The sequence below is a fragment of the Amorphotheca resinae genome, assembly GCF_003019875.1.
Source record: "Amorphotheca resinae ATCC 22711 unplaced genomic scaffold M430scaffold_8, whole genome shotgun sequence".
Taxonomy (NCBI): domain Eukaryota; kingdom Fungi; phylum Ascomycota; class Leotiomycetes; order Helotiales; family Amorphothecaceae; genus Amorphotheca; species Amorphotheca resinae.
The window spans coordinates 1197835-1212947 of NW_020194478.1; the positions used below are offsets into that span (position 1 = coordinate 1197835).

A 15113-nucleotide genomic window follows, 5' to 3' on the forward strand; every position below is an offset into this window, starting at 1 on the left:
CCCCCCCCCCCCCCCCCCCAAAAAAAAGCTTCTTTCCAACAAACAAGAGGGATGGAGAAACCAACAACCAAGTATCCAAAAAGAATATCCATTGTTTCCCATCATCCCAAATCATCCCAAGGTTGAAAAGGTAAAACATACAGCATTTTAGCACCTACCTACCTTGACGAGCCCATCACATCCTCCATATTGAGACACACTTCATAAGCACAGATACATAGTAGACTCAATACCTAGATCTCTCAAAATCCAATAATGCCATTTTACTTCCTACCTAAAGCCATTCATTCACTCACTCACTCACTCTAAATCAAGCCTACCTTACTTGATCTTACCTAATCACCCCTCCTTTGTTACACCTAAATAAGTCAAAGCCTCATCATCAATCAATCCATATCATATCAAACAATCAAAAAGCCTCCAACAAACAAACAAGCAAACAAATCAATTCAAAGCCCGCGTAGCTCAATCGGTAGAGCGTCAGACTCTTACTTAAGAATCTCTTCAGTTCAATCTGAAGGCTGCGGGTTCGACCCCCGCCGTGGGCTCAATTCCCACTGGCTTGCTTTGAAGAAACCTTTTTTTTTTTCCCGCCCCGACTCTTTTTTTTGGGTGCCCCTCCCCCCCACCACCGTAAATCCTATATAATCAGACGATAATAGATACTTAGGACTAAGAGAATTCATCGTGCATTCAAATTATGTAGCACTAATTGTCGTATTTTTGGATTTCATATTGGTTGATGGGAAATGATTTACATTATAAACTGCCGGCATGCAGCCGTGATGAATGTACCCTGAAGCGCCTTACTCCTTGATATCAAGAGCCTACCTATGCGAGGCATTTAAAAAAAAAAGGAAATGAAGTGGCTGTCTACGCCACAGAGACTCTATCGTTCTTTCTAACGTCTCTCAACCAGCAGGACGTGCATAGCAATATATCCCAGGACAATAAAGGCGGAGGCAAAGATGCCCAAACTAATAACATCAGGCCAGAATGCCTGAGTGTTGAAGCCGAAGGAGCTCAGGATTGAGGCACCTGGGACCGTAATATCCAGACCGTACTTCTTGTCTATGAGTGTCAAGAAGGTGACCTCGTTGACAATAAGAGATTCAAAGCCATAATGGAAGATGGACAATGCTTGTAGCCACAATGCGGATTTCGGAATGGCGTTATGATTGAGCAACAAGCCAGCGAAGAGTAAGCTGAAAAGCATAACCAGACTTCCTATCAAACTTGCCACGCCGCTGTCCTTACAGACAATACCGATGAAGAGGCAGATTGCGGCGGCTGCAAGGTTGAATAAGACCAGGACCAGGATAAATTTGAAAAAATGAGTAGCATCTGGGACCAATCCAGTCATCGGGTACAGAATCGAGCCCATTATTATCGGGGGAAGAATTCGGAGTGGCACAATGTCAAAAATGACCTTGGCCACGAAATAGGTGATTGGCGAGTAGTAACCATTTGCCCTTTCTTTCACGAACACAGGCCTCTCAGTAGCAAACACATTTAGACTGGAGAGTGTGCTGAAACCGAAAAGAGCTAAGACGAAGAAGAACAATCCAAGTCGGTTTTGGAAACCCGCGATGTCGTCTGTCAGCCCATAAAAGAGAAAACCGGATAGGACTGCCAGTAGAATGGCAATTGCATAATGCGTGAGCATCAGCATCGGATTCCGGTAAAGATTTCGCCATGTTCGTTGAGATAGAATCACAAATTGCCGGAGGTAGCCAATTCTCGCATAGCCTTTACCCACGGCACTAACATGGGCTGATCCGTTAACATCAGAATGCCCATTCATGTTCCCATTTGCGGCCTGGGCAGTATCTATGGCGGTATGGATATCGTTGCGAATATTCTCCGCGATTTCAGATCCTGCGTACGCGGCGACAAGGAGATCAAGATCAGTTCCTGCACCCCCCGCGACAGGTGGCAAATCATCAACATCTTCCAAGATTGATTGAGTTGCGTGGCTGGATGATTTCTTGGAAAGACTAAGCCATTGATGTGACCCTGCCACACTGGGGTCAAGTGGTGTCTCATCAGTTTGGGAGGCCGGAGTCTCGCGACCATTCCTCTTGCGTGTGAAAAGCTCTCTTTCCTGCCTCGCCTTGACTGAATCTCGACGCATCCCCTTCGGCCTCCTCACTGAATCCACAGCGTTACCGATGATGCCATCTTCAATACTGCCACCGGAGGTGCTTGCTATTGACTTGACTGCCCTAGTGCTGCTTGGCCCATCACTGCTTGGAGCTGGCTCCAAGCCAGGTATTCGTTCATCTATAGGCGTGTGAGGAGTTCCGATATGCATCGTCAAATCTACCAAGTAATCTGCAATGTTAAATCCCGGTGGGCACGAGTAGCCGATCTGGTCGAAGAAGTCCTGGCACTGACTGAAGGGCCCAGAATAGACAGTTTGCCCCTTCGCCAAGAGAAGCAATCCGTCAAAGAGAGACACGATATTCGATCTCGGTTGATGAATCGTAAAAATGACTGTCCGCTTATAAGTCTTGGCCAGGGTAACCAGGCACTCGATGACGTTAAAGGCGTTGTAGGCATCCAGCCCACTGGTCGGTTCATCAAGGAATAGAATACTTGGGCTCGTGACGAGCTCACAGGCAATACCAACCCTTCGTTTCTCACCACCAGAGATCCCACGGCCTTTACCATCTGCAGAGCCGATCAATGAGTCCCTGATAGAAGAGATTCCCAATTGCTTCTCCACTTCATAAACCTTCTGTTCCTTTGCTGCTCTGCCCATGTCACGAGGAAGACGAAGCAGTGCACTAGTCATGATAGTCTCATGAACAGTTAGAGTAGGCAGCATGGTGTCTTCCTGGTCCACAAATCCAACAACGTTCTTGTATTCCGCATCATTGACCTTCTCCCCGTTGACATAGAAGTCGCCTTCAACAATTCCACGCTTGTTCTTTCGCGCAAGAATGTCAAGGAATGTCGTCTTGCCTGCACCAGAAGCTCCCATGATCGCCAATAGCTCCCCAGGATGGGCAACACCTTGGACGCCGGAGAGTATCCGCTTCCCATTCAGATTGTAAGAGACATTCTCGAAGTATAAGGATGCTGGCTTATGGTCTGTCATAAGCTTCATGCCCTCGTCATCGGAATCATCCAGACGGATGGGCCCATGTTTGAATTGTCTCCGAGAAAGGTACCAAACGGTTAGGATAACTGCAACGACAAACAAGGAGCTGCCAGCAATGACCCCAGCAATCAAAGGCGTGTTGATCTTCTTTACCGGCCGCTCAAATCCTGGGACCTCCGTCTCGTAGAGGCATTCACCAGATTGGCACTCAATGAAAATGCTGCTGTCTCCAAACATCTGCTGAATCAGATTATCCATCTCCGGTTCCGTGAACTCGCACTTGTTTTTGCCGCCAGCATGCTGAAGACAACTGAACTCTGCCGGCCCTCGAATCAGTTGATCCAGAAAGTCGGTGATATCAACAGAACCATTCTCTCCACACAACATCCGATCCGGAATACATTTGCACTCGACATTTTCGCATCTGTAGTTGGTGCTATTCTGGCTGTAGTCGTTGTCGGTACTAGATACGCAAGAGTCCAAGCTGCAATAGAACGATTCTCTCTGGTCGACCCAAACTAGAAGGTGTCAGAAACAAGTCCTATTTTCAGGATGGGTCTGGTCTCACATTGAAAGGCGCAGGTCTTGTCAGCCGCATTGCAGGTGAAAGTGACCTGCGGTTTCTTCCCCTCCAAGATCTCGACGATCTTGACGTTTGTGACGTCGCACATCTGGTAATTTTCCTTGACCACCTCTCCATTCTGGTAGCAGACTCCTCCTCCTTCCTCGGGCATCGGCATCAACGCGTTGCATGCTTTGTTTGAGGTACAGACATTACAATTAATGCCCGTCCACCCCTCTTCGCATTCGCAGTAATCGCCTGTTCGCATGGGTCGGTCCTGTCCATCTGCCAGTGACCCGCAGACTAGTAATATGAATCAGCATGCCATCCTGTGATATATGGTCCGCCCCCCATCTGTACTCGTACCTGGAGAGAGACAGTCATCACCCCCGAAGCCGGGAGGACATGAGCATTTGCCATTGTATTGGTTACATTCGGCGTATTGACCGCAGGTGAAAGCAGGAAGAAGACAATTGAAACTGTTCTTGGTCAGAACGCTCGCGGGGGATGCATGTTACGGAGGGGGAGTTGGCGTATCGTACCACGGCGGACAATCGTCAGGTCGGCCATCCATGAGGGCCAGCTGCGCCTGCAGCATATCGACCGAGGAATAGTTCTGAGACGCGCAGGCGGTCCATGATAGCGACAAAGTCGCAAGGACGGCTGCTCGAAGCTGAAGTCGTCGCATCTGGGATTCTATGCGGCGATATGGTGGTGTTGATGTTTGTTGCGTTGCTACAACGCAACCTGGCTCCCGAGAGCTGTTGTTGCTAGGGCGGACGGCTGATGTGGAGCTCTATGTTCCAACTCCCAACCATCCACCTACGCGGCGCAGAGACAAGAAAGGAGCGGCGGGAAAGGAGAAGAAGCTGTAGGAAAGGAAGAGGAAGAAGTCTGTATAAGAAGCAGAAGAAGAAGAGGTAGTGTATGGTTGGGATATACTCGGTACGTCCAGAGTTGTATATCGTCGGATGGTTCTCACATGGAACGGGGAAACCCGCATAGTCAGCGACACCTGACCCCACTTCCCCTGGACGCCCCCACACGGCATGTCTGAACGCTCTTCACGCCCTTCAACACCATGCTGACGTCGTTTTGACATTGATAGACAGTTGTTTTGACATCAATAGAGGATTTATAAGTCTGTATATACTAAGTCCTTCCTTTGTACTTCCCTACCACGTAGATCCCCGTCTCCCCAAGGCTTTCGAAGATGGTGAAGATTAAACCTTTCGATGTAGAGCAGGTATGATGCTTCTTTTCCATGGCTAAGACTCTGCTGATGGCAGCCAGTGGATGGACAAATATGAGACTACCCCCGGGGTCCTGAATATTGCTGAGACCTGTGCAGCATCTATATCGATCGATGAACTTGTCGCTCTCTGCGAAGACCCAAGCATCGAGCCGCCTCTAAAGGCGTCTACGAAGCTCACATATGGGCCAATACGAGGATCTGATACTCTCCGAGGGAATCTGGCTTCTCTGTACTCTGCGCGCGTCGCGACTCCCCTCCCTGTTGATAATATCCTCATTACACCAGGGGCCATCGCAGCCAACTTCCTCCTCTTCTATACACTGATCGGGCCTGGAGATCATGTGGTCTGTGTGTATCCCACATACCAGCAACTATACTCTGTCCCCGAGAGTTTGGGTGCTGAGGTATCGTTGTGGAAGCTGCGGAAGGACAAGAAATACATCCCAGATCTGGAAGAACTGAAAGATTTGGTGAAGGAGAATACGAAGATGATTATCATCAACAATCCTAATAACCCTACTGGAGCCACAATTCCCAAATCAGTTCTACGAGGGTTGGTAGATTTTGCTCGGGAGCGGGACATCATAATCTTCTCAGACGAAGTCTACCGACCCCTCTTCCATTCCATATCTCCCCTTGACAATGAATTTCCACCCTCATTAGTCTCCCTGGGGTATGCGAAGACCATCGTCACCGGCTCGATGTCAAAGGCCTACTCCCTTGCTGGGATTCGCCTTGGTTGGATTGCTTCCCGCGATCCTTCGATCATTGAAGCCATTGCCGCGGCTCGCGATTACACCACAATTGCTGTATCCCAGCTCGACGACCAAGTCGCATCATATGCATTATCTCAATCAGTCATCCATTCCCTTCTCAGCCGCAATATCAAACTAGCGAGGACGAACCTGGAACTGCTCGAAAACTTCGTCAAGGAGCACAGCTCTGTGTGTTCCTGGGTAAAGCCAACAGGTGGAACTACAGCATTCATCAGATTCGAGATGAAGGGCGAGCCAATAGATGACGTCAAATTCTGTATCGATGTCATAGAGAAAACTAAAGTCATGTTCTTGCCAGGCTCCAAATGCTTCGGCGAGGATTTCAAGGGGTTTGTGCGTATCGGTTTTGTCTGCGAAACTGCGGTTCTTGAAGAAGCATTGCAGAAATTAGGAGCTTATATTCGAGAACATCTTGTTTCAAAGTAATATATCCTATTTGACTTTCAACCGTTTATATCATGCAGAGATTTGGTTCAGAGATCAATTGGGTCAGTGCTATACGAAATATTTCCCTCCTGCTCATTCCTGGACGAGATAACTTTTGCCATGTTACGTTAATTTCCACTTCCAGTTTTTGACATCTGTCTCTGGGGCCTATTGCACCACCACCAACTCATTGCTATCTCAAATGACTGCCCGTACTGACCAACTCCTGCAAGTTTATCAAGTAGTCCCATCGATACAGCTCAAGCGGTGAGTAAATATATGACTGTTACATACGTGTAGGATTTGCGACGTTATTAAAAAGATTTCTGGGAGAGGATTATTGATCTGGGTTCAATATCCATGCGGATCTTGCATAACACATTAAGGGTCAAGTACATCAAGACGAAGAACTTAATTCGAAGGACGACTGTGGTAGGTTTGATCAGCATTAATTAAAAAGCGATCTGTAAATAAAATGCTATTGTCAACATCTGGAGGCAAGTTATTATAGCTAAGTGCCCTTGCACTACCAACGCTGGTTGTATCACGCTACCTGTCCACATCCCTTTTGTCGACTGGCGCCTCGTGCTTTGATTCCTTGTGCGGCCGAGTTTCAACCTGCGGCCATTGGGACCAGCTGTCTGGAGCTAAAGATGAAGATAATTAGCACAAGTGAGTGGAGATCGATTAGAAGTATACTACCTTGAAGAATGTATCGATTCATCGCCTCTCGGAAACGACTTTTGTATTCCTAATAGATCATCAGTATCTCGTCATTTTATTGGATGAACTGGCTATACCTTTGGTGAGGTGACTGTTGGTCGATTTCGTCCACCACCGGCGAAACCCCGATCTAGAAATTAATGTCAGCACTGCCTTGAGAGATCACACTCGTAGACCCGTACCTTTTATCCATGATTCTAGTTTCTTGTCCTGTGAAAAGATTAGTCACTCCTCTTGGTGCTTCTAGGTGCTAAAGATCAAACATACCCATGTATATGTCCGGACGACATCAATGATGCCAACGACCAGCTCCTTGCGAGCCTCGTCGACAGCCACCATTAACGAGTAGTCCATCACATCGTTCCTCTGCAGGAAAAGTGTATCATTGAAAATGGCTGCACGTAGGAGTTTCTTCGAATGCTGCTCAAATATTAGCTATTGACGTTCAAGCTTCTGCTAAATCCGCTGAGGAACTTACTTCTCGCACAAAAAGAGGAGACTCGTATATAAACTCGACCATGTTCTCATCTAAGAGCACTTCGTTTTGCTCTCCTGTAGACTGAATCTTTCGGTTTCGCATTGATCCCTTAAGATCAAAGATTCGTGTTGGAGAACGATCATAGAAGAGATTCTCCATGACAAGTACGTCCCATTTGATTTCAGTCCCAGTGGCTGGGTTTTTGATGACAATTTGGTAGAAACCGAGCATCTTCGCGATAACTGTCGGGAGATCATGGAAGAGAGCTTCAGCCATTATATTGAAGTAAGCCGGTGCAAATCTGAGAAAAGCCTGCGTTTCGATAGGAGAAAGCGACTTGAGGACAAGCCTGTCATCTAAGGTCTTCAAGAAAACGGATTTGGTCTTCCCTCCCTTAGAATCCCACTTGAGGCACCGTGATAACGACTCAACAATGCGATCGGCAACCCCACATTTTCGACGCACCGCATCGAATTGTTCAGCGAAGAAGATTTTGCATTGCATCCTTGCTGTGGAATCGACAAAGGAGTATGCCAAATGCGTTCCGGTGGCACGGAGCAGAGAAGTTTCTACCTCTGCTTGATCGACACCATCCTGACAAATATCAGGGTTCCTACCACCTTCTGCTGATAGGTTCATCCTTCCTGAAGTAGAAGAGTCTTGCTCATTCTTACTAGGCGATCCCTGGTTGCGAATTTCCGCCAATTTGGACCTATAATGCTCTGATTGTAACGTGAAGGCTATTAATGAACTTGGTTCATCTTCCCTTATAATAATGTCCTCATCAGCGAATATGTGATCGCCAGCGTTAATGGGATACTCGAGAGGTGTCCAGCCACTCGCAGATCTTTCAGCCCAAAAGTTAGTTAATATTTTCATCAGACTTGACTTCTCATGTTTTGGGATTTCCAGCGGCATATCAGCGTCCGGCTTTCTTAGGGACTCTGCTATCTCCGCCGCCCCAGGAATGATATCGTCTAGCAAAGAATGATCGACGTCGCTTGCAGCTCCTTCATCATCTGAACCAGTTTGGCTGACGCTCTGCTGGTGACCGTCCGTTTCAGGCTCTGTGGCAGTCTCATCTACTGTGGCAGCAGTGCCAGTTGGTGAATGGGGGCCGGTACTGCCAGCTGTGGACTCCGAGTTTAAATCCGCAAGTCCTTCCACAATACTGATTGACTCATTGACAGAATTCGATGGTTGGACGGTCATTAAATCTTCGTCTGTAGGTCCACGCTCCTCGACTGCTTCATTGACGTCTTTATAAACCTCAACGATGGGTTTTGAGGAAGCTTTCGGGAAGGCCCTCGACTGTGTAACATTCGCGGCGCGTTGTTTCCTGTCTCGAAGACGCTCCTTTTCAAACTCTCGGCTTAGTTGCTCAAAGTGTTTTGCTAACGTAGAGACATTCGATTCTTTGCGCTGGTTAATGGATCTTGGGATAAGGGAATGTCCTGCTTTCCGGTGAGACTTCAGGGTGCCTAATCCCAGCCTTTCTGAAAGCTTCTTTTCAGTCGGCTTTGCAGGTTCTGTCGCAGAAGGTTTCAGAGGTTCCACAGGAATCGGCAGAGAATCGTTCACCTTCTTAGAATCTCCTTGTCTCGTGAACGTTTTGCTAGGGGTTGGATGTACGCGATGTAGCGTGCCAGCTGGTTGTGATTGTGTACGTCCCAGTGGAGGAGAAGTAGCAGCGCCTGCCCGCCGAGAAAAGCCTCTGTCGGAGGGTCTTCGCATCCCAGATGGATCTGCCCGAGTCCCAGTTTGTGCATTTTGGCTGTTCTGATTGGCCCTTCGAAGCCTTTCGATTTTCTCTGATAACGTTGCTTCTAATGGAGAATTGGATAACGGCGAAGGACAGCTTTCCTCGTCGTTCATTGGACTAATGGGGCTCAAATGATCATTCGGCGTTGGCGTTTTCGATGGCGTTATATTAACTGGATCGCTCTTCTGAGGAAGGGCAAGATCCAAGTGCTCAATACCGTCCTGATCAAGCGCAAGAGCATGTGGACCAGTTGATTGAATTTTCGGCATCGGCGGCGTATCCTGGCTTTCTGAAGGGACAGCTGTTGTTGGATTTTCTTCTACAACGGACGTTAGGACATCGCGAGCTTCTTCGGTAGTAACGTTCGAAGGGTTTCGAGTCAGTTCAAGAGATGCACTCGAGTACTTCTCGTCTACATCAGACGCTAGTTCCGCACCCTCGGGGGATGCTATAGAGGTTGTCGATTCATCGCGATCCATGAACATTTTCTTCAGTTGCAGTGCCGCAAGCCTCCGAATATCTTTTTCAGAAGGGAAGAAATTAGCGTCGAAGTCAGCAAACGCATCATCCCATTGAGCAACTTTCTCCTGCATGGCCCTCACAGCTCTATTGAGTGGAATGATCTCATAGTATTTGGATTCCATATACTTTGCCTGGAGCTTCCGAATGAGAGCAGCGTGCTCTTCTTGTGCAAGCTTGGTGAGTCGTTCCACCTCCGCTTTGCAAGCCTCGGCTTTCTCAGGGGCAACACTATCAATGTTGATGCCTTTGATTCTCGAATTGACCGAGGCCATGAACCGGTTCCAACGCTCTTCAATCTTTGTAAACAGGTCATTCTTTAATTTAAGATCGTTGTCCACCTTCCAAGTAATCCTGGTGCGCGGTACAATTATCTCCAGTAAATCAATGGGATCGTAATGTATGCGAATTGCAACGTTCCGGAAGCCAAAATATCGCAGGTGGTCGCGATGAATATCATGGGGACAAAGGCCCGCTCTTAGACGCAACTCGCTGCTCCAGAAGGAGAGTTCAAGATATTTTCCCAATGAATATTTCCAGGTACTTTCAGACATGGGCATGACCTGCGTCTCCTTCTTACATATCTTACAATAGCTCCACATAAGAATGGAATCATGTAGCCCTTTGATTTTGCACGGATACTTTTCAACAAACACCGTTATGCGTGCCTCGCCATGGACATACGTTCTATGGTGTTCGGACATTTTCCGCTCGCATCCATTGGAAGTACAAATTGTGTCTGCACTTAGGCACAAATCCTCGACGTACTGGCCAAGAGTGCAGTCCGGATCCAGGTCTGGGGATACTTCGTGCTCATTATAAAATGCCAATGCTAGCAGCTCGGGCCCGGCACAGGGAATGGTTGTCTCAGTGCATACTACCGTGTACAAGACAGTAATGTTCTGATGCGCGGATGGATCAAATAAATTAATGTTTCCTTGGATGTAATTCTCCCACTGACGTGTCTGGGTCTGATAGTTGTGCAAAGCTTTATCGTACTCGGCATCGTGGACGGCATGTAGAACCTCCATAATCTGCCTCGGCGCTCTCTGCACTGTTTCATGGACCATTTCAGGCTTGATGAGCTGGAATTTCTGCGGCTTCGACTTCTCAGTTTCAGTCTGCTCCTCAAAAGTATCCTGATCCCGCAGCCTTTTCAGATATACAAGTCTTCGTTCTTGCTCTCTTGCCCTCATCAGAAGGTATGGCTGCTGGAATTTAACGAAAGGTGAAGCAGACAAGATCTTGGTTTGGTGCTTTGCAACCATATCGCTGTAGAAGGTAGGCATGGGAATATCCTCGGGCAACTGATCTTCGTGAGAGCCTTGTGCATGAGATTCGTGGGCCGAGATGAACTTTGGGGTCTTCGAGTTGGGCTCATGCACAGGTCGGTTGCCAGAATCTGGGGATTGAGCGGCGTCCGTATTGCTTGCATCAGTGTTCGAACGGTTATCTTGAACTCCGCCTTGGTCTTTCTGCCCGACATCGTTCTCACTTTGGTGTTCTTGCGGGTTCCTTCCGGTCTCCACCACGGCTTGTAACTTGTTACTGGCTGCAGCTATAGAGTCATGTTGAGGAGACAGATCTGTGGTTCGGGACTGCAGTGATTGTGATGATTGTTGCCTGTTTGGGGAGAAGCTCCCGCCGTTCTCTGCAACAGATGGGATGAGGACAAACTCATCACGCATCAGACAGGTCTCGAGTTTGAGATTATAGACAACATATACCATGAATTCGGTGATCCGCTTCATTTTAGAGAGAATGTTCATGTTTGCTCCTCTGAGCGCGATAGTACAACCTAATTCCTTGGGGCAGCCAGAGAGATAGATGTACGTTTTTTTCTTTCCAGGAATATCGTCATGAACATAAGTCTTAACTTCGAAGCCAGCGCACTTGCCGATGTGGACCGGTTTCAGCGCAACCATATCTATCGAAGAGATTATCTCTGTCTGGGCGCAACGGGATACAGCCTCGATGACAGATTGCTTCACATTATATGCCACAGCGATATTGGCCTCTGCCAGGTATTGCAAAGCAAGCCCAGATATGTGTTTCTGGACCAGAAGTAGCTGAGGTCTGAGGGAAGCGATACGATTCACCATATTCCTTAAAAATTCCTTCTCCTGAGCTATGACAGGTTCAAGACTCATAAAGTGATGCTGATGCCGCTGGTATTCAATGGGAAATGACACGATCACAATTCGTGGATTAGAGATTCTGCGAGGCATGGACTTTAGTGCGAGGTTCTTCGAAAAAACAACTCCAGATACATATGCAGTATCACCTGGTCTGCCTCCTGGGATTTTCTTGACTTTCACGTAGTGGCGGATGTCAATGTCATCGCCCCGACGCACATCGGGGTTCACATCGTCCGTGCATTGTAGGAGAATTGGAATGAGGGCCTTCTCCCAGGATGATATGTTCGGTATATTCTCGTCTTCCAATAATTGATGTAGCAACCGTCGAACGTGGTGTAAACTGGCATCGTTTAACTCAATTGCAGGCGCTTTGGCATCTCTCATGGAGGCACTCCGGGTCATTCTAGACGGACCAATTGTCGGCGTAGATGACAAGATGTCGGAAGCCACTGACCCTTCATTCAGGTTACCAAACCCTGGCACTAGCTGCCGTGGAGAACTTCGAGAGTGGTGTAGATTATTACTCGCGGTACTCAGGTTTCGTCGCCGGTTAGGTCGAGTGAACCCTCCCGTATAAGCACCTCCACTAGCCTCGTCAATACCACGACTTGTGAAACTGATACCGCTGACACTCTTCTCGCCAGCTCTGGTCCTATTTTTCTTGCTGGCGCTCAATAATGAGCCAAACCCGGATCTGTCATTTTCAAAACTTGCACTCGTAGTGCTAGCACCATTCATAGTCGCGAAGATGCTCATCTGCTCATCTCCACTTGAACCCTCGTCTGACATATATGGCGCTAAATCCGGATCAATGATATTGTCATCGTGGAAGGCCGGTAATCGTGATCGTTTTGCCAAATCATCCACCACTCCGCGGTGGAAAGGAGCCCGCTCTTCAGCTGTCGGTTTGAAACGTCCAAGAAAGTTATGTTTTGATTGGTGCCTCTTGTGACCCGAAGATGCTGGACGGCCACCAACTGACATAGATCTTAAAGATCTTGCAGAGCTTGGACGGCTTAGCTGTGGTGCATCAATGTCCAAGACTAACGATTGCCTATTAGCAGAATCACCAATCCTCCGAGTGGCTGGTATTGCCATCATTGGAGTGGCCAAACTGCTCTTGTCGTTATCTTCAAGTCTTTCTGCCTCATTATGGCTAGGAATCTCTATAGGTTCGGCCTTGCCGGATGATTCAAACTTTGCTTGTTGGGCCTGAAAAAATGTCGGCAATGTAGATTCATCACCTGAATCATCCGATCCACTGCTGTCGTCATGTCTTCTGTTGATGATATCGAGACAAGTCTTGCATACTCTCAGCGATCCTTGAACACCAAATCTTTGACCCGAAATTATGGAAGTGCACTTGGAATCAAAGATACAACCACACGTTCGACAGTGATGTTTTCTTCGAAATGCAGAAAAGGGGTCACCACAAAGGAAACATTCCTTGCAAATCTCATCCGCCATCCAAAACTCCTTACTCAAAACTTGCTTTCTCATTCGCTCAAGTCTTGCGCTGACAACCTCAGGAGCGCCTTCATTCGTTGTTATCCCAGGAATGCGGTAGCGGCCCGAGTACCCACCAGGAAGGCCTTCATCAGGCGAGAACGTCTCATGTCTGACACTATTATGTGCAGACGTGGTTATAGGACTGGCTGCAGTAGTACTTGATCGATCAGTTGAAGATGCTCTGGATGCTTGATAATTTGGTAAACGCGATTGAACAATGCGGTCAATGGCGGCGGGACGTCTCAGGACCTCTGGGGCACCAGCACGGGACGAAGCTGTTGTACGCGTCGAGTCCGAAGTTTGCAACGAAGATAAAGCTGATGAGGCAGTTTTTGAATTGCCATTTACCATTTTCCGGGACTCGACGCTGCCATCGCCGCCGAGAGAGCTGCCGTCCTGAATGGCCTTTGAAGTACCAGTGTCGCCCTCAGAGGTATCTGAAATCGCGGATTCATCCACAGTTTCCTTTGGCAGATGGCGGTTTTGGCGTAGTTCTCCAGATCCGAATGTAGCTGAGTTATCATGACTTTGGGGATCCGTTAACAAGGGCGTAGATTCGGATCTCTCAGATGTGTTGGACTCGACTGTTGAGCCTCGACCTTTACCTCCATCTTTGAATGCACTCACATTGACTGGAGCAACGGTAGGAACAATTACAGATGAGGCTGTAGCCTTCGTCATTGGCGTTATGGATGGTCTACTGGAAGTAGCCGCCTTGGATGTTGCTGGAGTTGATACAAAAGACGATTTAGAAGATTTCATAGTCTGTGACTGACTTTCGGAAGAATGACCAGCAAAAGACGAGGCAGTTGGGGATTGGAGAAGAGATGATGAGGTGGATAACTGGACAGGTGATGCAGTGATGCCGCTGTCCTCTCTCGTAGGAGCCATTGAGGCTTTGGAGGTTGGGGTCGTAACATTCTGACTATTTAAAGAAGAGGTTCCTAAGCTTTCATTGTCACCTCTATTCGACGTCGGTGGAGTCTTGTCCTTCCCTGCCCCAACTGCTCCTCGAAAACGGCTGTACAATCCACTGAGGCCATTCTGCACAATATCTCCAGCTAGACTTTTGCTTTCGGCGTTGGAAGAGGAAGGGGGTGGCGGTGCGAATTCGTTGAACGTTGTAAGAGTTTCTGAATTAGATGCGGCATTATGGATCTTATCTAGAGCTTGGGCTAGTTGCTCCCTATCGACGGGAGCCGATCCAGAGAGAGATGCGAAAGAGCCACGACGGGATCCTAGTCCAAGAGAGAGCAAGGGCGCATGGCCTAACGAGGTCCTAGGAGAGTCATGGGAAGACATGGTGATATTCTCCTACTCTGGAGCACTCAATATAAAGGCAAACTTCAGGATGTACCTCGAGGTGGACGTTTCGGTCCAGGACAAGGTTCGCACTGGGGTAACACCGGAACTCAGAGCATGCCAATATCGGATTCGAAATATTGGGCCGCCTGGAAGAACGGCTGTCGTGGCGGAGGATCATGTCACCGATTCGAGAGCGAGGAAGTTAACTATTGATGGAACGGGTCTCTGCATAGTCTAAAGTCAGTCAGTCAGTCATCATCAAAGGAGAGGATGGGTTGGCAGGGTTGCTCACCCAGGTACAACGTAGCAATATATGCGGGACCAGCTGGGAATATGTAAGGCCTGTTGATCGCGGAGCTGTCGATGAGTGACGAAGGAAGGAGAAATGATTGTCTACCAATCCCTCCTTGCGAATGAGCCCGACAATGCGTTGGCGAGAGTCGTGAGACCGTCATGTGCATCAGCCACACTCACCAGCCATATACACGAGCCACGCACTATACCAGCCACACCTCACCCCACGTCTGGCCGCGCTTATGTATCTAGGAACGCGT

At 48.2% G+C, this 15113-nt stretch overlaps 3 protein-coding genes across 3 annotated transcripts; 1 reads left to right on the forward strand and 2 right to left on the reverse strand.

Annotated features, from left to right (window-relative positions):
- Positions 1 to 901: 901 nt before the first annotated feature.
- On the reverse strand, positions 902 to 4146 carry M430DRAFT_104454 (hypothetical protein; the record flags this gene model as incomplete). The annotated part of the gene is made up of 3 exons (XM_024860930.1): positions 902 to 3624; positions 3675 to 3971; positions 4035 to 4146. Coding segments are annotated over 3 exons (3132 nt in total), but the record flags the coding sequence as incomplete, so codon positions are not given.
- A 735-nt stretch (positions 4147 to 4881) lies between these two features.
- M430DRAFT_105176 (hypothetical protein) lies at positions 4882 to 6125 on the forward strand (the record flags this gene model as incomplete). Its single annotated transcript, XM_024860984.1, has 2 exons — positions 4882 to 4914; positions 4962 to 6125. 2 exons carry the CDS (start codon positions 4882 to 4884, stop codon positions 6123 to 6125), a joined length of 1197 nt encoding a protein of 398 aa, XP_024719752.1.
- Positions 6126 to 6552: 427 nt separating this feature from the next.
- M430DRAFT_43409 (hypothetical protein) lies at positions 6553 to 14904 on the reverse strand. Its single transcript, XM_024867617.1, has 7 exons — positions 14852 to 14904; positions 7327 to 14784; positions 7116 to 7268; positions 7031 to 7058; positions 6926 to 6978; positions 6828 to 6876; positions 6553 to 6772 (listed from the first exon to the last, which is right to left on the reverse strand). Exons 2-7 carry the CDS (start codon positions 14554 to 14556, stop codon positions 6675 to 6677), a joined length of 7611 nt encoding a protein of 2536 aa, XP_024719753.1. The 5' UTR covers positions 14557 to 14784; positions 14852 to 14904; the 3' UTR covers positions 6553 to 6674.
- Between the last annotated feature and the right edge of the window lie 209 nt (positions 14905 to 15113).

Bases quoted from the DNA above. Each gene is read 5' to 3' on its own strand.
- M430DRAFT_43409 (XM_024867617.1), bottom strand. From the start codon at position 14,556: ATGTCTTCCCATGACTCTCCTAGGACCTCGTTAGGCCATGCGCCCTTG. The intron at 7,059-7,115 runs GTATGTTTGATC...ATCTTTTCACAG, and splicing joins TCGTCCGGACATATACATGG to GACAAGAAACTAGAATCATG. The intron at 6,877-6,925 runs GTATAGCCAGTT...ATGATCTATTAG, and splicing joins CAACAGTCACCTCACCAAAG to GAATACAAAAGTCGTTTCCG.